Source organism: Colossoma macropomum, unplaced genomic scaffold (genome assembly GCF_904425465.1).
Source record: "Colossoma macropomum unplaced genomic scaffold, Colossoma_macropomum, whole genome shotgun sequence".
NCBI lineage: Eukaryota > Metazoa > Chordata > Actinopteri > Characiformes > Serrasalmidae > Colossoma > Colossoma macropomum.
In genome coordinates, this window is record NW_023494808.1 from 4748903 (window position 1) to 4772588 (window position 23686).

The 23686-nt window shown below is 39.3% G+C and overlaps 1 protein-coding gene across 1 annotated transcript; it reads right to left on the reverse strand.

The window, feature by feature from the left end:
* Positions 1–7495: 7495 nt before the first annotated feature.
* LOC118797761 (CMRF35-like molecule 8) lies at positions 7496–11490 on the reverse strand. The gene is made up of 7 exons (XM_036557026.1): positions 11451–11490; positions 10991–11284; positions 10520–10843; positions 10032–10097; positions 9407–9508; positions 9194–9237; positions 7496–7660 (listed from the first exon to the last, which is right to left on the reverse strand). Exons 1-7 carry the CDS (start codon positions 11488–11490, stop codon positions 7496–7498), a joined length of 1035 nt encoding a protein of 344 aa, XP_036412919.1.
* Between the last annotated feature and the right edge of the window lie 12196 nt (positions 11491–23686).

Consider the following 23686-nt stretch of genomic DNA (forward strand, 5'->3'; position numbering starts at 1 on the left):
CAATTCTAGCCGGATGCCACCAGTCAATGAGATCATGAAGCACCCATTGGCGGCCACTGGGCTGTCCAGAGTGGGTGATAAGGCCTTCTATATATGCCTTCTCTGAGTTCCCAGTACACACAAGGATTTTTAAATGCCCTCACAACTTCGGGCACCCACTGCCATGCCTCATCGAACTTCCATAATTCAGGCGGCCTTGCTATGAGCACACTAGCCAGTGTTCAACCTCACTTACAAGATAACACCGTAACTTACACAAACTGTCCCCCACGGAATCGCTACTTCATAATCAATTTACATACAGCTATCCTATGACATTTGGCAGTGAATGTTTCTTTAATCTTCTTATTTTTTTATTTATTTATATCTACCAATTTAATCGCCTTGTCAATGCACTTTAATACCAAGCTAAACAGAATGCAAGTAGACCAGCTGTTCCCTCATGCTACCAGTAGGTGGCAGTGTAGCACTGCCTGTGCTGTGATTATCTACAATCCTGTTACATCTTCTGTCTCATCACTTAAACCTTTTTTCAGGATAATTATCTGTCCACACCTGGACCAGTAACACAGGCTAGATTATGATTAATGTGACTCTAAATTATCAGGTTTAAATCTGGACTCTGACCAGCCCAAAACCATCAGTAAAACCATCATATTTTACATGGAAGTACAAACACACACACACACACACACACACACACACACACACACACAGAACAACATAATTTCTCACCTCTTTATTGTCCTCCAGCTGTGTCCCAGGTGAACGATCAGCATCTGTAATTGTGCAGAACCAGTAAAACTCAGAGTCACCTAACTGAGCAACTCAGAGAGAAACTTATACAGGTGACATAAGAACAACTGTGGCTCTGATTGTGTGTTTATGTATGTGTGTGTTTGTGTGTGTGTGTGTGTGTGTGTGTGCGTGGGTGTGTGTGTGTGTGTGTGTGTGTGTGTGTGTGTGTGTGTGTGTGTGCTACCTTGGTGCTTCTTGTGTCTCACTTTATAAAAGATCAGTGCTGAACATTCAATCAGTAGCAGGACCACACAGACACATACAGAGATGATGCTGACAGAGGAGCCTGGAGATGAGAGTCACAGATTCAGTATCAGAAAACAAACAATTTCACACACGAACACAAATGTCTTTTTATGTTTCAGTGTATATACAGTACTGTTTTAGACGTCTGAACAAAACGACATTTAAAAGACCATTTATCTGGGCAGTGTGGCTTTATTTGCTCAGACAAACACTAATAAAGGTAATAATCTTATTTCTATAATTACCAATAGCAGTGATACAAAAAGTAGTGATTTTATGCCTGTTAATGTGTTTGTTTCAAACCTCTCCTCACGGCAGCCCAGTATTATGTGTACTTGGTTCCATTACACAATACTTGGTTTAGTTCTATAAATACTTCATTAGTTAAATCAGGTCTGCTGTTGGTGGAATTGAACAAATCTATGAGATGACTGAGAGCGTTAAGGAGAAATTGAACTGTCTAAAAACATTGTGTTTTTTTCCACTAATGTGTGTGTGTGATTGATTTAGCATGAATGTATACAAATGTAATGCATACTTTGTTTATAGGAGCTCTTACTGAAATGGTCTTCATCAAGTGGGACTGATGTTGGTGCTGTGGATGCTGTAAAATATATAATGCAAAATTCCTTAACATATTAAACCTTTATGAAATGCTTTTTCGGGGACAGATCTGATCTACTTACAGTGTTACTGTCTTGCTTTGGGTGAATCTCATTGTCTTTCACTTGCTATTAATAATATATTTAAAGCTAATGAATTATTTTAATGACTGCATTGGAAAATATACATATTTGTGCATCTCTCTCTGGTAGTGATGATGTTCAACATATGTGGGCAGACAAACTGTGGTTGTGATGACAAACTCAGACTCTGTAGCTTCCTCCTTCCTCTGAGGTCTAAAGAAAAACCCTTTCATTCTCATAAAGCAGCATGCTGAACAAGCATTAGCCACCTTGTAATATAATAATTTGATAGAATAAATATTTATTTTCCTTTTCTGAGTAGAAATCAACTACAGAACAACTGATCACTCATACTACTTATTGTAAACCTGAATAAACAATGAATAAATGCAAATAACAATAGAAAAATTTACTGTATCTCACCAGTGACCTGTAGCTGAGTCTCTGTGTAGAGGGAGTAATAACTGACTGACTCTCCTCCAACACTCACTCCACAGTAATAAACTCCTCCATCATCTTCACAGAACCAGGACCAGGAGGTCAGCCTTGTGTCTGTAGCATTGATCTTTATTTCAGTGCGCACAGTTCACAGACGCCATGCTGACTTACTGGACATAGAAAATGGCTGTGTTTATATAGGCTGGCTCAGGTACACTGTTGCCTGGATCACTGCCAAATTAGGTACAGAGGCAACACCTGTTCTTAACCTGTAAATACACAGCCAGAAATAACTGTCCTCTCAGGTACAAAAAAACATACAGATCCCAAACATGTAATAACACATAATACTAAACATAATATTACACAAAAAACATGTAATAATGGCTGATTCTTCAACACTCACTGGGGAAGTGTGAGGTACAAACTTCCAAATATTGTCTCATTATTTTGCATAAAAGTATTCAGGCAGTCTAATTAAATTAAATTGAAACGTAGAACAAGTTCTAGATATTAAGTTAGCCTTGAAATGCAGTTTCCCGTTAGCTAAAAATAAACAAACTAATAAACTAATATGAAGTGAATCTGCAGAACATAAATCAGAACCTTGTTATGGTTTGTTACAGTGCATAACAATGCTATGTTCACAATATTTTTATGAACAGATATTATCATATTATTATAACGTGTTATAAAATCTGACATTATGAAGTTGTACACTTCTGTTTTATAAAGTATTATACAAGTTACGTTGCGTTAGCAGCAGTTTGAAAAGATGGAGCTTCACAGGTCTCAGAAGAAGCCTGTGCTAGCATTCACCCTCCTAGCGTTGGTAGTATCGTGTGATTGGGGGAGTCTTAACTAGCGAGTAGAATTGGAAACGACTAAATTGGGCAGAAAATTGGGTAAAAATCCCAAAAAATTGCATTTATAGTGGTTTAAGAATTCAGGATTCATAGGAAGTGTTCGCAATATTGTTTATTGTTGTTTGTAATGGTCACTGATATTAATGCTTAAGTCGAAGTAGAAAATACACTCAACTTTTTATATTATATTTATGAGCACTTTGTTTTTCTTCAGTGCTGTCCACGGACCATCCATAGTGGTTGGATTTTCCTTCTGATGAGATTATTATTTTATGCTCATTGATTTATAGAAGAGCACAAAAGCAAGGTCAACAAAATGTTAACTGTTGTCAGTGTTAACTGGTCAATTCTCACAGAGTGTAAAATCTGATTTGGCAGTGATGAGATTTAAATTTATGCATATCTATCTTTGAGAGCAGCTTCCTGACCTCACAGAAAGATTATGACTATAGGATTGATTAGTCTAGGGGTGTAACATCCTTGTCCTGGAGGGCCAGTGTCCAGCACACCTTTGAGCTTTCTCAACTCAAACACACTCACTAAACCTTGCAATTAACAGAAGCATGTGATCAAGTGTGGTAGAGCAGGTAAACCACCAAACTGGGCTGGACAGCAGCCCTCTAGAACTAGAGTTGTGCATGCCTTGATTAGTCTACTGCCACTGCAAATTACACCATATGTTGATTACGACACCCCCTCCTGAGCAGCCAATCACATCAAAGCAGCCCACTGAAACTGCCAATCAAATCAAAGGGTTCCATCTGCTTCTCTGATCTCATAAAAATGAAACACATTCTCTCACTTCTACAGATCTGCATCAAAACAACTGCAGCACAAAAGAAATGTGTTATATGCTTAATCTGAAGTAGAAAATCTGACCTGAGATCAGGTAAAATGTGAAGATGAGGAGGATCTTCATCCTGAACTGAACTTCAGCTTCGCTGATACCCACTAAACTCTAGTCAGCTTTTTATTACAGTTTGTTTTTGCTCTGCTCAGAGTTCAATTCTACTCTTCTCTGTAATGTATAGTCCTCTCTGTGTGCCTCTGTCCTCTCTTCTGTCTGGTTTGGTTGGTTCCTCTTTCTCTGGAAAGGGTCAGAGATGCTCAAACTTACTCTTCTGACCAGCATCACTGACCACAAACCAAATTACACACACAGGATATTACTGGATATTTTTTTTTTGTGCTGTGACATTAATGTATGTTTCTGGCAAAGCCATGAAGCAAAACAAGTACATAAAGATATGGTCAAGGGTCAGAACTCATTGAAATATCACAGAGAGACTGCAAAATGTCAGGATAAAATCAGAGGTACAGTGGTGTGAAAAAGTGTTTGCCCCCTTCCTGATTTCTTATTCTTTTGCATGTTTGTCACACTTAAATGTTTCAGATCACCAAACAAATTTAAATATTAGACAAAGATAACACACGTAAACACAAAATGCGGTTTATAAATGAAGGTCTTTATTATTAAGGGAAAAATCCAAACCTACAGGGCCCTGTGTGAAAAAGTGATTGCCCCCACTCCCGGTAAAACATAAATTAACTGTGGTTTATCACATCTTTGGAAAGCTGAATTCAATTTCCCTAGCCACACCCAGGCCTGATTACTGCCACACCTGTTCTTAATCAAAAAATCACTTAAATAGGACCTGCCTGACAAAGTGAAGTAGACCAAAAGATCCTCAAAAGCTAGACATCATGCTGCAATCCAAAGAAATTCAAGAACAAATAAGAAACAAAGTAATTGAGATCTATCAGTGTTCATGACTCCACCATAAGAAAGAGACTGGGCAAAAATGGCCTGCATGGCAGAATTCCAAGATGAAAACCACTGCTGAGCAAAAAGAACATAAAGGCTCATCTCAGTTTTGCCAGAAAACATCTTGATCCCCAAGACTTTTGGGAGAATACTCTGTGGACTGACGAGACAAAAGTTGAACTTTTTGGAAGGTGTATGTTCCGTTACATCTGGCGTAGAAGTAACACAGCATTTCAGAAAAGGAACATACCAACAGTAAAATATGGTGGTGGTAGTGTGATGGTCTGGGGCTGTTCTGCTGCTTCAGGACCTGGAAGACTTGCTGTGGTAAATGGACCCATGAATTCTGCTGTCTACCAAAAAATCCTGAAGGAGAATGTCCAGCCATCTGTTCGTGACCTCAAGCTGAAGCGCACTTGGGTTCTGCAGCAGGACAATGATCCAAAACACACCAGCAAGTCCATCCCTGAATGGCTTAAGAAAAACAAAATTAAGGCTTTGGAGTGGCCTAGTCAAAGTCCTGACCTGAATCCGATTGAGATGCTGTGGCATGACCTTAAAAAGGCGGTTCATGCTCAGAAACCCTCCAATGTGGCTGAATTACAACAATTCAACAAAGATGAGTGGCCAAAATTCCTCCACAGCGCTGTAAAAGACTCATTGCCAGTTATCACAAACACTTGATTGCAGCTGTTGCTGCTAAGGGTGGCCCAACCAGTTATTAGGTTTAGGAGGCAATCACTTTTTCACACAGGGCCCTGTAGGTTTGGATTTCTTTTCCCCTTAATAATAAAGACCTTTCATTTATACTTGTCTAATATGTACATTTGTTTGGTGATCTGAAACATTTAAGTGTGACAAACATACAAAAGAATAAGAAATCAGGAGGGGGCAAACACTTTTTCACACCACTGTACATGTAGAGGTTGTAATTAAGCCTGAGAATGAGCCGCAGATGTGTGTAATTAAGAGTAATGATAGAGGGATGAGAATGGATGGACATAATTAATGCTTTTCAACTTTTTTTTTAAACTCCACATAATTCAATCTAACAAGTTCAGAAATTATTTACTGTGACTTTTTATTCAGCAGCAGTTATTCATTTTTTTTTTTCCAGGGACTCTTGCAAAGCATTCTGGAACAGTTTTTGCTGTGTGCATGGAGATCAGAGTTTGTCTGTGGCTGATAAATTAAAGAAAGCGTGAAATTGGAGCAGAAGCTTTGTGTCCTCTTTCAATACCAGCACCACTACAGTAATATGTCTTCCTGCTTGTCCTGCTTGAGCTACCAGCATTTGAACCATAATCCTTATTGAATAAACAACAGCTGGTCTCAAATCATTACAAGAAAACCACCACCACCACACTGGAGAGCCGAAACTCAGAGAGAGTGAGGATGAGGAGAATCTTCATTCTCTGTCCTCTATTTGATCCAGTCACTCATATTTTATTTATTTATTTTTTTGTATTTACTTATAACAGTGTTTGTTCTTCTGTAACTGCATCCTGTTCTAAGTGCAGCTGCTATGTTAATTTTTTATTTCCAAAACAAACAAACAAAAAGTGTTGCTGGTTGTTGCTGTCAGTCATCTCATATTCTGTGTTTTAACTTTGATTTATTGGAACTTTTTTATTATTTCAAATATAGGGTGATATTGTAAAAACTGGTTAATTGTTTAAGTAATACGTCCATAATGCACTGTAGATTTTTACAAAAGTAAAGGCCTTTGTTGTCTGCTTTTTAAAATATTTGGTCTGAATTAGTTTGTACTGCATGCCTGTATACTCATGCACTGCACCTTTTCTTTCACACAGTACATCTCTGGAGAAAAGGTACATCTTTTAGCCAAAAGGATCTCTTGTCACAATAAGGAATCCTTCCTTCCTTTCCTCCAGCATGATCTGATCAGACATCCTGCAAGCCTGATAAGAACTATCAAAAATAAAGGAGCAATAACAGTATTGAAATGAAGCACCAGAGGAAGAAGCTCCTGTCAGACACCAGCAACCAAACTGAAAGTCAGCCACCAGACACAAGGGCTAAAATCACTGTAGTCTGGACCCTTTTCTCAGATTCAGCAGGTTTTTTGAACATTTTTCACTGTCTGACCGAAATAGATCCTCACTTCTTTATCTCAGCAATTTTGTCACCATGTGAATAAAGAAGTTCATATTACACGTCCAACTTCATGGCTTAGACAGACTCTCTCTCTCTCTCTCTCTCTCTCTCTCTCTCTCTCACACACACACACACACACACACACATCCCTCTAGATACTGTAGATTGGCTTAAGTAACTTTAAAAGATTTGCTGACATAATTTATTTGTTTTTATTGTACACATAGACTGACATGATGTCAAAAACAGAAAGAGAGAGATCTCACATCAAGCTGCATCAATAAAGTAAAGCCACTTGGTGACTGAAGTTGAGAAACAAATAGAGGCCGAAATTCACACAAAGCCTCTGTAAAGTTGAAGTGTGATTTAATCACAGATACTAGCTGGAGCTGTAAGGAAGTGTAAGATTACAGAAACACTCCATTTAATGTATCTAATGTGTGAATTAAAAAAAGTGAAAAAAAACTTGTGTAAAGTGAAAAAACTTAGTTGTGCTTAATTTACCTTTGTCATTGTTTTGTAAAGCTTGTGCAACCTGGCAATAAATACTACACATTTGTTGACAGAGCATGGAATAGTCAATCAGCACTGGGCTTCAGACTGTAGTAGACTGAATTTGGTTCTTTGGTTTCAGGGTCAAGACTCTGGTAGACTGAATCTGATTGGTTGGTGTTGGAGTTCTGGTAGACTGGACTCATGTGGTTCAGGTCCGTAGGTTGGTCATTTTCATAATCACCATCAACCTAAAGTTACAGCAACACAGCAAGTACAATTTCACAACTTTTTACTATACATGACATAATTCATGCATAGGCCCACATACAGAAATTAAACATGTTGTGTTATTTAAAAATGTTGGTACTTAAATCAGAATCAGTTTTTTATAACTCTTCCATTGTATAATGTATCACGTTCATTGTGTTAAAGATTTAATACTGTATGTTTAGGTCTGAACACAAACGTTTACAAGAATTGTTTGTTCCTTTTATAGAAAGAAGAGTAAATACTGTTACACACAGCATTAAAGGCTAAAAACAGCTGAAAACTTTGCCAAGTGTGATGCCCACAAAGTGTGGTCTCGTTTGTGTTTATACACTGACATGCCAAACGTCACAGGACAGGAACTAGCATTATGTAGGACCCCTCTAGACCGGCGAAGTGCAGCAACTCAACATGACATTGATTCCACAAGTGGACAGAAGACGTCTGGAGGGATGTTGAGCCATGCAGTCTGGATAGCCACCCGCAGCACTGTGCTTTTTTTCTTGGTGTGAATGGACCTCTCCACCACATTCCATTAATGCTCAATTCAGGCAAACATGCAGGCAACACCATTCTCCAAAGTGCTCCTCCAACCAATTCTGGACATCTTGGGGCTGATAGCACGGCCCATTATCCTGCTAGAATATCCCATCATTGTGGGTGTACATGAAGTCCGTGAAGGGCTGCAATTGGTCACCAAGCAGTGAAACAGTCAATGAAGTGTTGAGGTGGACCACTGGAACCAACCCATACCATGAGAACACACCTCACACCAGTATGGAACCACCACCAGCCTGCACAGTGCCTTCTTGACAACTGGGTCCAGTTAACAACCTCACAAGCTTATGTGAGGTGCTGTATCCACTATTGTGGTGTTAACACAACGGCCACTAGGCTGTCCAGTGTGGGTGATAAGGCCTTCTATATATGCCTTCTCTGAGTTCCCAGTACACACTTGACACTGTGGATCAAGGAATTTTAAATGCCCTCACAACTTCGGGCACCCACTGCCATGCCTCATCGAACTCCGATAATTCACGTCGCCTTGTCATGAGCCGTCCCCTGAGGTAACGCTACTTCATAATGGATTTATATATTGCAATCCTATGACTTTTGGTTTGTCAGTTTCTTTTATCTTCTTATTTTTTATTTATTTAAATCTACCAGTTTAATCCCATTGTCAATGCACTTTAATACTAAGCTTTCTAACAGAATGCAAGTAGACCTGCTGGTAGACCTCTCGGGTGCTACCAGTAGGTGGCAGTGTAGCGACTATCAACGGTCCTGTTACATCACTTAAACCTTTTTTCAGGATAATTGTCTGTCCACACCTGGACCAGTAACACAGGCTAGTTTGTGTTTAATGTGACTCTAAATATTCTTTATCAGGTTTAATTCTGGAGCCCGAAACCTCCAGTAAAACCATTATATTTTGGGCTTGACCCATTTTACATGGAAGTACACACACACACACACACACACACTCACACACAAACAACAACATAGTTTCTCACCTCTTTATTGTCCTCCATCTGTGTCCCAGGTGAACGATCAGCGTCTGTAATTGTGCAGAACGAGTAAAACTCAGAGTCACCAAACTGAGCAACTAAGACAAATTCTTACAGGTGACATAAGAACAACTGTGGCTGTGATTGTATGTTTATGTATGTGTGTGTTTGTGTGTGTGTGTGTGTGTGTGTGTGTTTCTGTTTGTGTGTGTGTGCTACCTTGGTGCTTCTTGTGTCTCATTTTATAGTAGATCAGTGCTGAACCTCCAATCAGCAGCAGAACCACACAGACACATAGAGAGATGATGCTGACAGAGGAGCCTGGAGATGAGAGACAGAGAAAATACCTGAAAACAAACACTTTCACACATGAACACAAATGTCTTTTTATGTTTCAGTGTATATACCATACTGTTTTAGACGTCTGAACAAAACGACATTTAAAAGATCATTTATCTGGGCAGTGTGGCTTTATTTGCTTTTATTTTATTAGACATTCACTAATAATGGTAATAATCTTATTTCTATAATTACCAATAGCAGTGATACAATAAGCAGTGATTTTATGCCTGTTAATGAGTTTGTTTCCAAATGTCTCCTCACGGCAGCCCAGTATTATGTGTACTTGGTTCCATTACACAATACTTGGATTGGCTCTATCAATCTTTCATTAGGTTAAATCAGGTCTGCTGTTGGTGGAATTGAACAAATTTATGAGATGACTGAGAGCGTTAAGGAGAAATTGAATTGTCTAAAAACATCCCTGTTGTTTTTTTGTTTTTTTTTCCCACTAATGTGTGTGTGCGATTGATTTGGCATGAATGTATACAAATGCAATGCATACTTGGCTTATAGGAGCTCTTTCTGAAATGGTCTTCATCATGTGGGACCGATGTTGGTGCTGTGGATGCTGTAAAAACATACAATACAAAATTCCATAATGCGTTAAACCTTTATGAAATGCTCTTTTCAGGGACAGATCTGATCTACTTAAAGTGTTACTGTCTCGCTTTGGGTGAATCTCACTGTCCTTCACTTGCTATTAATAATATATTTAAAGGTCAAGATTCATTTTAATGATGCCACTGGAAAATATACACCTTTTGTGCATCTCACTCTCTCTCTCTCTCTCTCTCTCTCTGGTAGTGATGACTTCCTCCTTCTAAGCATTAGCCACTCTGTAATATAATGTTTTCGATAAAATACATATTTATTTTCCTTTTCTGTATAGAAATCACCTACAGAACAACTGATCACTCATATTACTTACTGTAAACCTGAATAAACAATTAATAAATGCAAATAACAAAAGATAATTTTACTGAATCTCACCAGTGACCTGTAGCTGAGTCTCTGTGTAGAGGGAGTAATAACTGACTGATTCTCCTTCATTCAACACTCCACAGAAATAAACTCCTCCATCATCTTCTCTCACATCACTGATTCTCACACTGACAACTGAAGAACTTCTGTCATCAGAGATGGAGAATCTGCCTCTCTTAGTTACTGTGGTGTCTATTACAATATTAAAATCATGGCCATCCTGTTTGAGTAAGTACTTGTAGTTTGTTTTAAACTCCTCTGGATATGAACAGCTGATGGTGACAGTCTCTCCCAGATAACCAGCCACAGTCTTTGGCCCCAAACAACATGGATCTGTCCACCACAGGAAATAAAGGAATTTGTGCAATAATTATATGTGGAATATTTCAAATAACTCATGACACAGTTACTCATTTAAATATAACATTTTATAGAAAATTATAAGACAAATAGAATTTGTAAGATGTCAGAGTTTCTCACTTTCATTCACTTTCAGGTTCACATCATGACTCCACACTCCAGCCTCTCCACAACGATATGATCCAGCATCCTGTAAACTCAGGTTTCTGTAGATCACTGTAAGAACTTCACTGGAGTCACATAGAGACAATCTGTCTGTATGACTCCATGTGTTCGGTATTTGGTTGAGATACACACACTGGTTTGATGATTTCGAACAGAAATACTTAGCATTCAATCCATACTGTTTGTGTTTGCAGTATATTACGACATTACCTCCTGGGTAGCCAATCACATCAAAGCAGCTCACTGAACCTGACAATCAAATATAATATGTTAACTCATCTCTCTGATCCATGAACTTCAACCAAATTCACTCTCCTCTGCAGTTTTCCATCAATATAAATGCAGCACTGCATCTACCAAATACAGATGAACCTGACAATCAGACACAACTTTAACTTAAAGTAGAGAAACTGACCTGAGATCAGGTAAAAGGTGAAGATGAGGAGGATCTTCATCCTGAACTGAACTTGATGTTCAAACAAACTCCTTTCTGCTATCTCCAAAGTTATGTAATTATGTTTGTCGTCTCAGAGTTAAATTCTACTCGTCTCTGTAAGGTGTCGTCCTCTCTGTCTGTGTCTCCTGTCTGGTTTGGTTGGTTCCTCTTCCTCAGTTAAGAGTTACTCAGTCTCACGGCTCCTCCCAGCAGCATCACTGACCACATACCACATATCTAAAGGATCTTATGAGACCATTTCTACGGTGTCACCTGCTTACACAATAACATAGACGTAGGTCTTGTGTTAACAGTACTTTTACACCATGAACATTTCTATTACTTCACTGTTCCCATTTACTGTAATCCACTCTTCTCATAGTTATTAATTATCAGAATAGTTCTGTTTTCTAAGGCTCCAATCTCTACTACAGTTGCATCAGTCGTTTTATAATAACATCAGTAACACTTTGTTTTACAGTCCTTTAAAGTTCTAGATATCAAGCATATTAGTGTGAGGTATGAACTGCTAAGTACCAGATTATGATTTTAATGTGACTGTAGCTTCCTCAACATTTTAACTTAATTACACTGAAAAGCCCAACAGGTTCTAGAATTTGTAGAATTTTTAGATGCCTCTTCCTTCATCAGCACCAGGACCAGGAGGTCAGCCTTGTGTCTGTAGCATTGATCTTTATTTCTTCATTGTGCACACAGTTCACAGACGCCATGCTGACTTACTGGACATAGAAAATAGCCGTGTTTATATAGGCTGGCTAAGGTACACTGTTGCCTGGATCACTGCCAAATTAGGTACAGAAGCAATACCTGTTCTTAACCTGTAAATACACAGCCAGAAATAACTGTCCTCTCAGGTACAAAAAAACATACAGATCCCAAACATGTAATAACACATAATACTAAACATAATATTACACAAAAAACACATAATAATGGCTGATTCTTCAACACTCACTGGGGAAGTGTGAGGTACAAACTTCCAAATATTGTCTCATTATTTTGCATAAAAGTATTCAGGCAGTCTAACTAAATTACATTGAAATGCAGAACAAGTTCTAGATATTAAGTTAGCCTTGAAATACAGTTTCCCGTTAGCTGAAAATAATCAAACTCTACTATGCTTTTGTAAAAATAAAAAAAATATGAAGTGAATCTGCAGAACATAAATCAGAACCTTGTTATGGTTTGTTACAGTGCACAGCAATGCTATGTTCACAATATTTTTATGAACAGATATTATCATATTATTATAACGTGTTATAAAATCTGACATTATGAAGTTGTACACTTCTGTTTTATAAAGTATTACACAAGTAACTATAACTGCGTATAAGCATTCTTAAAGGCTTATGCCAGGTCTTAGAAGGTATTATAAATGTGATACAACACCTTAAAAATTCGTTTATAATGGTTTAAGAATTCAGGATTCATAGGAAGTGTTCATAATATTGTTTATTGTTGTTTGTAATGGTCACTGCTATTAATGCTTAAGTCTAAAAAGAAAATACGCTCAACATTTTATAGTATTTATGAGCTCTTTTCTCTCTTCTCATTTAAAGAACGGTTTCTCATGTTCTTCACTGCTGTCCACGGACCATCTGCAGTGGTTTAAGATTAATTTAGTTTAAGAGTTTAAAATCTGATTTGGCAGTGATGAGATTTAAATTTATGCATATCTATCTTGGAGAGCAGCTTCCTGACCTCACAGAAAGATTATGACTATAGGAATAATGGAGTGTTTCACTCCTCTTCACTGCAGAGTTTATTAGTATTATTATTAGTTTATTATTAGGGGTGTAACATCCTTGTCCTGGAGGGCCAGTGTGCAGCACACCTTTGAGCTTTCTCTACTCAAACACACTCACTAAACCTTGCAGTTAACAGAAGCATGTGATCAAGTGTGGCTGATTAGGTAAACCACCAAACTGTGCTGGACAGCAGCCCTCTAGAACTAGAGTTGTGCATGCCTTGATTAGTCTATTGCCACTGGAAATTACACCATACATTGATTACGACACCACCTCCTGAGCAGCCAATCACATCAAAGCAGCCCACTCAACCTGCCAATCAAATCAAAGGGTCCCATCTGCTTCTCTGACCTCATAAAAATGAAACACATTCTCTCACTTCTACAGATCTGCATCAAAACAACTGCAGCACAAAAGAAATGTGTTAAATGTTTAATCTGAAGTAGAAAATCTGACCTGAGATCAGGTAAAATGTGAAGATGAGGAGGATCTTCATCCTGAACTGAACTTCAGCTTCACTGATATCCACTAAACTCTAGTCAGCTTTTTATTACAGTTTGTTTTTGCTCTGCTCAGAGTTCAATTCTACTCTTCTCTGTAATGTATAGACCTCTCTGTGTGCCTCTGTCCTCTCTTCTGTCTGGTTTGGTTGGTTCCTCTTTCTCTGGAAAGGGTCAGAGTTGCTCAAACTTACTCTCCCCACCAGCATCACTGACCACAAACCAAATTACATGCACAGGATATTACTGGATATTTTTTTTTGTGTGCTGTGACATTAATGTATGTTTCTGGCAAAGCCATGAAGCAAAACACGTACACAAAGCAAAGGTCAAAAGTGAGAACATTAAAATATCACAGAGAGATTGGAAAATGTATAGTTAAACTCAGAGGTACATGCAGAGGCGGAGCCAGAGTGCTGATAGGTTCTCCTCACCTAACGGTTAATTAGCTATTCATTGTTTCCAACTCTGATTGATGGTGCATAATGTTAGGAGCGCCTTACCCCAGAATCATTGCCTTCTTTGTTTTAGTTAGTTTTCAAACAAAGGTAAAGAAACATATTCAAACATCAAATCGGTGCTGTGGCTCCATATCTAAATTGTGAGTAAAATCCACAAAGGGCTAATTCTGTTATAGATTCTCATAACAACCTCGTTTTTGGGGTCTCCATATTTGAAATGAGCCATGTTGAATGGTGGCAATTTGGAGTTGATGCACACTTTAGAAATTTGATTTCCTGTAATTCAAAAGTTTAGTTAAGAGTCTTGGTAAAACTCTGCAGCTGGATTCCAGGCAGGGATTTATTGCTGCCTGGTGTGCCTTTTGCGGCAGAAGGTCGATAACCTCCCATGGTGTTCATGCTTCGTCCCAGGGTAACTTTCTTTTAAGCTGTAAAACTTGTTAGACAACCTAATCCTGTTTATGGCTCTTAGCACAGACTTTGTGGAGCCAGAGCTTTTGGTTTGAGTGATGTGGACAGTTCTTGTGAACAAGAGCAACTTAGGCCCAACCAGATGGTGGTGTTCACTACAATGGAATGGTCAGTCAACGTTGGAGTTTAGTAGACTGAATTTGGATTTTTGGTTTTGGGGTTGGGGCTCTGGTAGACTGAATCTGATTGGATAGTGTTGGGGTTTAGCCTCTGGTAGACTGAATCTGATTGGTTGGTTTCGGGGTTTATACTGTGGTAGACTGAATCTGATTGGATAGTGTTGGGGTTTAGCCTCTGGTAGACTGAATCTGATTGGTTGGTTTTGGGGTTTATACTGTGGTAGACTGAATCTGATTGGCTGGTGTATTTCAGGGTCTGGTAGACTGGAATCATGTTGATCAGGTTTGTAGGTTGGTCATTTTCATAATCACCATCAACCTGAAATTACAGCAACACAGTGAGCACAATTTCAAAACTTTTTACTACATATTACATAATCACCATACAGGCCTACATACAGTATGTTGATCTTTAACATGTGTTATTTAAACTTTTTGGTAAAAAGATCAACGTTTTTTATGACTCTGCATTGCATTTTATAATGTATTGTGTTCATTATATTAAAGATTTGATACTGTATGTTTAGGTGTGAACATATAAAATTGTACAAGAATTGTTTATTCTTTTTACAGGAAGAAGAGTCAATATTGTTCCACTCAGCATTCATGGCTTCAAACAGCTGAAAAACTTTGCCAATTGTGTTGCCCACAAAGTTTAGTCATATTTGTGTTTATTTGTGTTTAAAAGTCATGAGACAGGAACTAGTATCGTGTAGGACCCCCCACTAGCCCAGTGAAGTGTAGCAACTTGACGTAGCATTGATTCCACAAGTGGACAGAAGTGTTTGTAGTTGCAGGATTTTTGGTGTAAATGGACCTCTCCACCACATTCTATAAATGCTTGATTGGGGCAAAAGTGCAGGCTACATCATCCGTTGGAACTCTCCAGAATGCTCCTTAAACCAGTTCTGGACATGTTGGGCCAGGTGGCATGGTACATTATCCTCCTGCAATATCCCATCATTGTTGTGATACAAGAAGTCCATGAAGGGCTGCAAATGGTCACCAAGCAGTGAAATAGTGAATGATGTGTTCAGGCAGACCAGTGGACCCAACCCATGTCCTGAGAACAGACCCCACACCACTATGGAACCACCACCTGCCTGCACAGTGCCTTGTTGGCAGTTGGGATCCATGGCTGGGGTCCATGCCCAAACTTGTTTGCTCCTTTTCATGCACTCGTCTACAGCTGGAATGTTGGTAGTCACAGTGATCCATGTCAGCGGAAGTTTATATCCCAGCACACACTGGAAGGGTGTGATGATTGTTTTGTGCCATTTCAGCCCAAGGCAAGAATCGAGCACAATCGGACTGGTTCTCATGGTGGTACAGTCTGAGAAATTTGCCTAGCTTTTGATTGGTCCTTTCACACTGTCCTTTAGACTGAGGATCGTATCCAGAAGTGAGACTAACACTAACACAGATGCATTTAAAGAAGGCAAATCAAACAGAGCTAAACTAAGGTCAGATAAAATGTCCTCAAGTATCCCAAAAAAATCTATAAACGTGGTTAAAAAGTCTTAGGTGTTTTATATTTAATGCAGCTAGTACAGAATGCCACAAATTGGTGAACATCAGCTGGCATGTTCTCCCACCAATATCAATTGCTCAATAACTGTTGGGTACATGTCTCATTTGGGTGACCAGAAGTCAGAGATGAGTTGGCCCACGTAATTAGATGATCTCTAAATTGTACTGGTACATACTTCTTATTTTGTGGGCACTGTGGGAGGTAGTAAGTGATTGCAAATTTACCAAGCATGTCTCTGAGTACGTCATTAATGAAAGACTGGAAGACAGAGGGCACTATAGGCAGTCCGAACAGCTTTACCAAGTACTTATAATGGCCATTGCTAGTGGAGAAAGCAGTCTTCCACTTTTCACCTTTTTTTTTATGCTGATATGATTGTAAGTACTATATGAGATCTAGTTTAGTGAAAATCTTAGCTCCCATAAGTTGTTCTAAAGCTGCTGGTATTAAAGGTAATGGATAGAGATACTATGATCTATAGGTATGAAGGTATAAAGGTCTAAGATCTTGCATCCTCCTTTCCTACAAAAAAGAAACCAGCTGACCTGGGTCATGTGGATGGATGGATAAACCCCTGTTGTAGGACTTCCTGTAAAAAAAATTCCATAACTTTATTCTCGACTTGAGTGAGAGGATGAATTCTGGCTTTGGTAAGGGTCGCTCCCTCTATGAGCTCTAGGGCACAATCATAAGGGTGGTGTGGAGGAAGTTTGAAGGCTTTGACTTTACTAAATACTTCTTGTAGGTTGATATACTCAGAAGGAATGATTATTTTAGACTCAGCATAGGGACTCTTAGTGGAGGTAGACTGAAGGGCTACTTGGGGTCTATTAATACAATTCTCAAAACAGTAAAGAGACCAGAACAGCAACTCCCCATCTGCCGATGATATTAGGGGGTCATGTGTCTGTAACCAGGGCATCACTAGAATAACTGAACATTCAGGGGAATCTATGACAAACAAGCTAATGTTCTCTGTACGTAAAGCGCTGGAATCAATCAGGGCAGAAAAGACAAGATCAGAACTGGACTGAGGACAGTGAATAGTAACCAGAAGAAAAAAGGTACCAAACCCTTTGTGGGAATACTCACCACATTAGCATGAGTATTCTGCAACTGCTTTCCAGGGGTCGACACATGAGGCTTATGTGGATGAGCCCGACAGTAACATAAAACGTGAAAACAAAGTACATGTATAACCCTCCATGAAGATGAAGCCTGGCAGACTGGAAGAATCACACTGCTTCAGACTTGGGTCAGTGTTGGTTCTGTGCTGTCAGAAGTGGTGGTCTGGGTCTGTCACAGCTTCTATGAGGTTGAGAGGTAAAACAGGAAGACGGAGAACTGGTATGATGGACCGAAGCTTCCTGGAGTGTACAAGAAGTGTGCTGTTCAAGAATTGGCCGCTTTGTAGTATTATGTTGTTAATAGAATAAATATTTATTCTCCATAGCTGAGTAGAAATCAGCTACATCAGAACATAACACTCATACTACTTACTCTAAATGCAAATAAACAGTCAATAAATGCATATAATAATAGGAAATTTTAATGCATCTCACCAGTGACCTGTAGCTGAATCTCTGTGTAGAGGGAGAAATAACTGACTGAGTCTCCTCCTTTCAACACTCCAAAGAAATAAACTCTTGTGTCATCTTCTCTCACATCACTTTAGAGCTTCTATTATTGGAGATGGAGAATCTGTCTCTCTGAGAGTCTGTGGATCCAATCACTAAGGTAAAATGTTGACCACTCTGTTTAAATAAGTACTTGTAGTTTGTGTTAAACTCCTCTGGGTATGAACAGCTGATGGTGACAGTTTCTCCCAAATAACCAGCTACAGTCTTTGGCCTGCAACAACATGAATCTGTTAACCATATAAAATAAAGGAATTTGTGAAATAATTGTATGTGGGATATTTGAAAAAAAAATATCTTGACACAGCTGGTTATTCAGATATTACAATTTATAGAGAATTATCAGACAAATATAATGTGTAAGATGTCAGAGTTTCTCACTTTCATTCACTTTTAGGTTCACGTCATAATTCCACACTCCAGTCTCTCCACACTGATATGATCCAGCATCCTGTAAACTCAGGTTTCTGTAGATCACTGTAAGAACCCCACTGGAGTCGCGTAGAGAAAATCTGTCTTTATGACTCCAACTATTCTGAGTTTGGTTGGGAGACACACACTGGTTTGATGATTTCTTACAGAAATACTTAAGATCCCATCCATACCATTTGTATTTGTAGTTTATTATGACACTACCTCCTGGGTTGCCAATCACCTCAAAGCAGCTCACTGGACCTGCCAATCAGACGGAAGATATTAACTTATCTCTGTGATCTCATGAACCTCAACCAACTTACTCACCTCTACTGTTTTCCACCAAAATAAATGCAGCACTGCATCTAACTGCTTTACAAACACAGAAAACCTGACAATCAGACACAACTTTAACTAGAACATCTGACCTGAGGTCAGGTAGAGGGTAAAGATGAGGAGGATCTTCATCCTGAGCTGAACTGAACTTGTGACAACACCTGTTGTAAAAAGCGCTATATAAATAAACTTTACTTACTAAACTTTACTAACTTCAGTTTCACTGATGTTCACACAAACTCCAGTCTGCTATCTTCAAAGTTCTGTAAGTATGTTTGTCTTCCCCTCTGAAGTAAACTCTATGCTCATAGTTATTAATTATCAGAAAAGTTCTGCCTCAGTTTTTAAAGCTCCAATCTCTACTACTGTTGCATCAGCCATTTTACAATAATATTAGTAACATTTTTTTTACAGTCTTTTAACATTTTAGATATAGATATTAACCAGGTAAGAGTGAGGTATAAACTGCTGATTATTTTAGGTAACATGATTTTCATTTAGGTGGTGAGAGATAGCAGGAAGGTCCTTGGCGGCATGGACCCCTGCAGCAGAAACTGGCTCTTGGTACCTGGAATGTAACTTCACTGGGGGGAAGGAGTCAGAGCTGGTGCGGGAGGTTGAGAGGTACCTACTAGAGATCTCACCTCCACCCACAATGTCGGCTCTGGGACCAAACTCCTTAATAGGGATTGGTCCCTCTCCTACTCGGGGTAGGGGGTTCTGAAAAGGGACCCACCTACAGACTCCATAGTTTTGCTAGGAGACTTTAATGCTCATGTTGGCAATGACTGGGAGACCTGAAGGCTCTGAATGCTGTGGAGCTGTCATGGCTGACACGCCTCTGCAATGTCAAATGGACCTCGTGAACCTTAGATTGAGGAGAAACAATGCAGATTCTGTCCTGGCCGTGGCACAATGGACCAAATTTTTACCCTCATGCAGATTGTTCAGGGGGCATGGGAGTTTGCCAACCCAGTCTACATGTGTTTTGTGGACTTGGAGAAGGCTTTTGACTGTGTTCCCCAAGATATCCTGTGGGAGGTTCTCCAGGAGTATGGGGTGCCAGGGACACTCTGGGCCATTTAATCTCCATACTCGACTGAGAGATATGTCCTTATACTCAGCATTAAATCAAGCTCTTTCAGTGTGAGTGTTGGACGCCAAGGTTGTGCCTTGTCTCCACTCCTGTTGGTAATATTTATGGACAAGTTGTAAAGGCATAGCCGAGATCAGGAGGGCTTTATGTTTGGAGGCCGGAGGGTGGCATCTCTGCTGTTTGTGGATGATGTTGTTCTTTTGGATGCCTCCAGCACTCACTGGAGTGGTTTGCAGCCTAGTGTGAAACAGTTGGTATGCAGATCAGCACCTCTAAGTCTGAATCCATGGTCCTAACCTGGAAAAGGATGGCATGCCTACTCCAGGTAAGGGGGAAAAGGACCTGCCCCAGCTGGAGATCGGCCGCAGACTGGGATAGGCAGCAGCAGTAATGCAGTCACTGTAAGGGAATGCAGTGGTGAAGAAGGAGCTGAGCCATAAGGCAAAGCTCTTTGTTTTCAGTTGTTTTACATCCAAACCCTCATCTGTGGTCATGAGCTTTGGGTAATGACCTAAAGTGAGATCATGAATGCAAGCGGCGGAAATAAGCTTTCTTTGCAAGGTGGCGATCTACACTTTGCTTGGTAGCGTGAGGAGCTTGGTCATCTGGGAGGAGCTCAGAGTAGAGCCGCTATTCCTCCGCACTGAGAGGAGCCAGTTGAGGTGGTTCAGGCATCTGATCAGGATGCCCCTGTTGGCCTGGGAGCAGCTCAGGGTCCCCTGGAATGAGCTGGAGGAAGTTGCGGGGGACAGGAATTTGAAATTCTCTGCTCTCCCAACTGCTACCATGACCCTATCTGGATTAAGCGGTTACAGATGACTTAATTATAATGAAATGTCCAATAGGTTCTAAAAATTGTAGAATTTAGACCTCTCTTCCTTCATCAGAACCAGGACCAGGAGTTGAGCTTTGTGTCTGTAGCTGAGTCTGTAGCTGTATCTGACTTACTCGACTTAAATATCCATTTTTATATAGGCTGGCTCAGGCACATTGTTGCCTGGACCATTGTCTAATTAGGTACAGAAGCAATAGCTTTTCTTAACCTGTACATAGACAGCTCACATAAAACTTACACAGGTCACACAAATCACATACATAATATAACACATAATACTGAACATAATTCTACAAATAAAGCATATTTACCTATATCCATAGTGATTGGATTTTCGTTCTGATGAGATTATTATTTTATTTTCATAGATTCCTACTCCTCCGCACTGAGAGGAGCCAGTTGAGGTGGTTCAGGCATCTGATCAGGATGCCCCCTGTTGGCTTGGGAGCAGCTCAGGTAGACACTGTTAGCTGGGAGAATGATTTGGCTGTAAAGAGATTTAAATTTATTCATATCTATCTTTGAGAGCAAGAAATCCCCAGCTTCCTGACCTCACAGAAAGATTATGACCATAGGAATAAGGGAAGGTCAGATTTCACTGCAGAATTGATTAGTATGATTAGTCTAGGGGTGCAAAACTCTGGTCCTGGAGGGCCAGTGTCCAGCAAAGCTTGGAGTTTGGGTAATTAAACACACTCACTAAACTTTGTAATTAACAGAAGCATTTGATTAAGTGTAGTTGAGCAGGTAAACCACCAAACTGGGCTGGACAGCAGCCCTCTATAACTGGAGTTGTGCATGCCTGGATTAGTCTGTTGCCACTGAAAATCACACCCTATGTTGATTATGACACCACCTCCTGAGCAGCGAATCACATCAAAGCAGACCCCTGAACCTGCCAATCAAATCAAAGGGCCTCATCTGTTTCTCTGATCTAAAAAAATTGAAACACATTCCCTCACTTCTACAGATCTGCATCAAAATAACTGCAGCACAAAAAGTAACCGCTTTAGTAAATGTGTATAAATGCTTAAATGCTAGTAGAAAATCTGATCTGAGATCAGGTAAAATGTGAAGATGAGGAGGATCTTCATCCTGAACTGAAATTCAGCTTCACTGATATCCACTAAACTCTAGTCAGCTTTTTATTAGAGTTCTTCAAGTTTGAGCAGCTCAAACTTTTTTTGTTCTCCTCAGAGTTCAATTCTACTCTTCTCTGTAATGTGTAGTCCTCTTTGTGTGCCTCTGTCTCCTCTTCTCTCTGGTTTGGTTGGTTCCTCTTTCTCTGGAAAGGGTCAGAGTTGCTAAATTTACTCTTCCCACCAGCATCACTGACTACAGACCAAACTGAACACAAAGGATATTCCTGGATATTTATTTTTATTTATTTATTTATTTTTGCCGTGACATTTAATATAAGTTACTGTTTGCTAGTTTTTTTTTCTTTGTTCAGTTTGCTAATCTCCCTCTGCCAGTCTCTGCTATTATTTTAGTTTAGTATTTTATATGAATAATATCTGATGACTCAGAGTGAACGTCAGTCAGTGGGATGACCTCATTTAACACTTTGGCTCTTTAATAGATGTGAGAATCATCCCTCAGTGACTACAAACTCATGGTAATGAGTGTTGTTGTTATTATTATTATTATTATTATTATTATTATTATTATTTGTTTGTTTGTTTTCCAAACTAAACAGGTCTAAGCTTTTTGAATATTTTTCTGACCAAAATAGATCTTCTTTATTGCAAGAATTTGGCACCCACTGTCATGTCTCGTTCGAACACAGATCATTTCTGTGGCCTTGCCATGAGCACAGTTCACAGTTCTTGTGAGTTCAACCTCACTCACAAGATAACACCTCACAACTTAAACAAGTATGGGTTTTCCCAAGCTGTCCCCTGATGTAACGCCACTCCACAATCAATGTACATATTGCAATCCTATGACTTTTGGCAGTGTATGTTTCTTGTATCTTCTTATTTTTTTAATTTATTTAAATCTACCAATTTAATCCCCTTGTCAATGCACTTTAATACTAAGCTTTCTAACAGAATGCCAGTAGACCTGCTGTTCCCTGGTGCTACCAGTAGATGGCAGTGTAGCGCTACCTGTGCTGTGATTATTGACTTTCACGTCACATCTTCTGTCTCATCACTTTAAACCTATTTTTAGGATAATTATCTGTCCACACCTGGACCAGTAACACAGGCTAGATTGTGTTTAATGCGACACTAAATATTCTTTATCAGGTTTTAAATCTGGACTCTGACCAGCCCTAACCCTCCAGTGAAACCACTATATTTTGGACTTAACCCATTTTACATGGAAGTATACACACACACACACACAACACAACCACACACAAAACAACATCATTTATCACCTCTTTAACGTCCTGCAGCTGCATCCCAGGTGAATGATCAGCATCTGTAATTGTGCAGAATGAGTAAAACTCAGAGTCACCTAACTGAGCAACTCAGTGTCAAATTCTTACAGGTATAAGAACAACTGTGGATCTGATTATGTGTGTCTGTGTGTGTTATAGTACCTTGTGTTTTCTTGCATCTCAGTTTGTAGTAGATCAGTGCGGAACCTCCAATCAGAAGCACAACGACACAGACACATACGGAGATGATGATGACAGAGGAGCCTGGAGAGACAGACACAGAGACAATATCAGAAAACAACAAACATTTTCACACATGAACACAAACACCATTTTTATGTTTTAGTGTATATACAGTACTGTTTAAGTCATCGGAACAAAATCACATTTAAAAGACCATTTATCTGGGCAGTGTGGCTTTATTTGCTCAGACAAACACTAATTATGGTAATAATCTTATTTCTATAATTACCAAAAGCAGTAATACAATACGTCATGATTTTATGTCTGTTAATGTGTTTGTCTCCGAATGTCTCCTCACGGCAGCCCAGTATTATGTGTTGCATTACACAATACTTGGTTTGGTTCTATCAATCCTTGGGTCTGTATCTTACTGTCCTTCGTTTGATATTAATGATATATTAGAAGTTCATGATT

Coding starts and splice junctions, on each gene's coding strand:
- LOC118797761 (XM_036557026.1), bottom strand. CDS start 11,490: ATGAAGATCCTCCTCATCTTCACCTTTTACCTGATCTCAG. Junction 10,098..10,519: donor GACTCAGCTACAGGTCACTG/GTGAGATTCAGT, acceptor ATGTTTTTACAG/CATCCACAGCACCAACATCG. Junction 9,238..9,406: donor GAGACACAAGAAGCACCAAG/GTAGCACACACA, acceptor GCACAATTACAG/ACGCTGATCGTTCACCTGGG.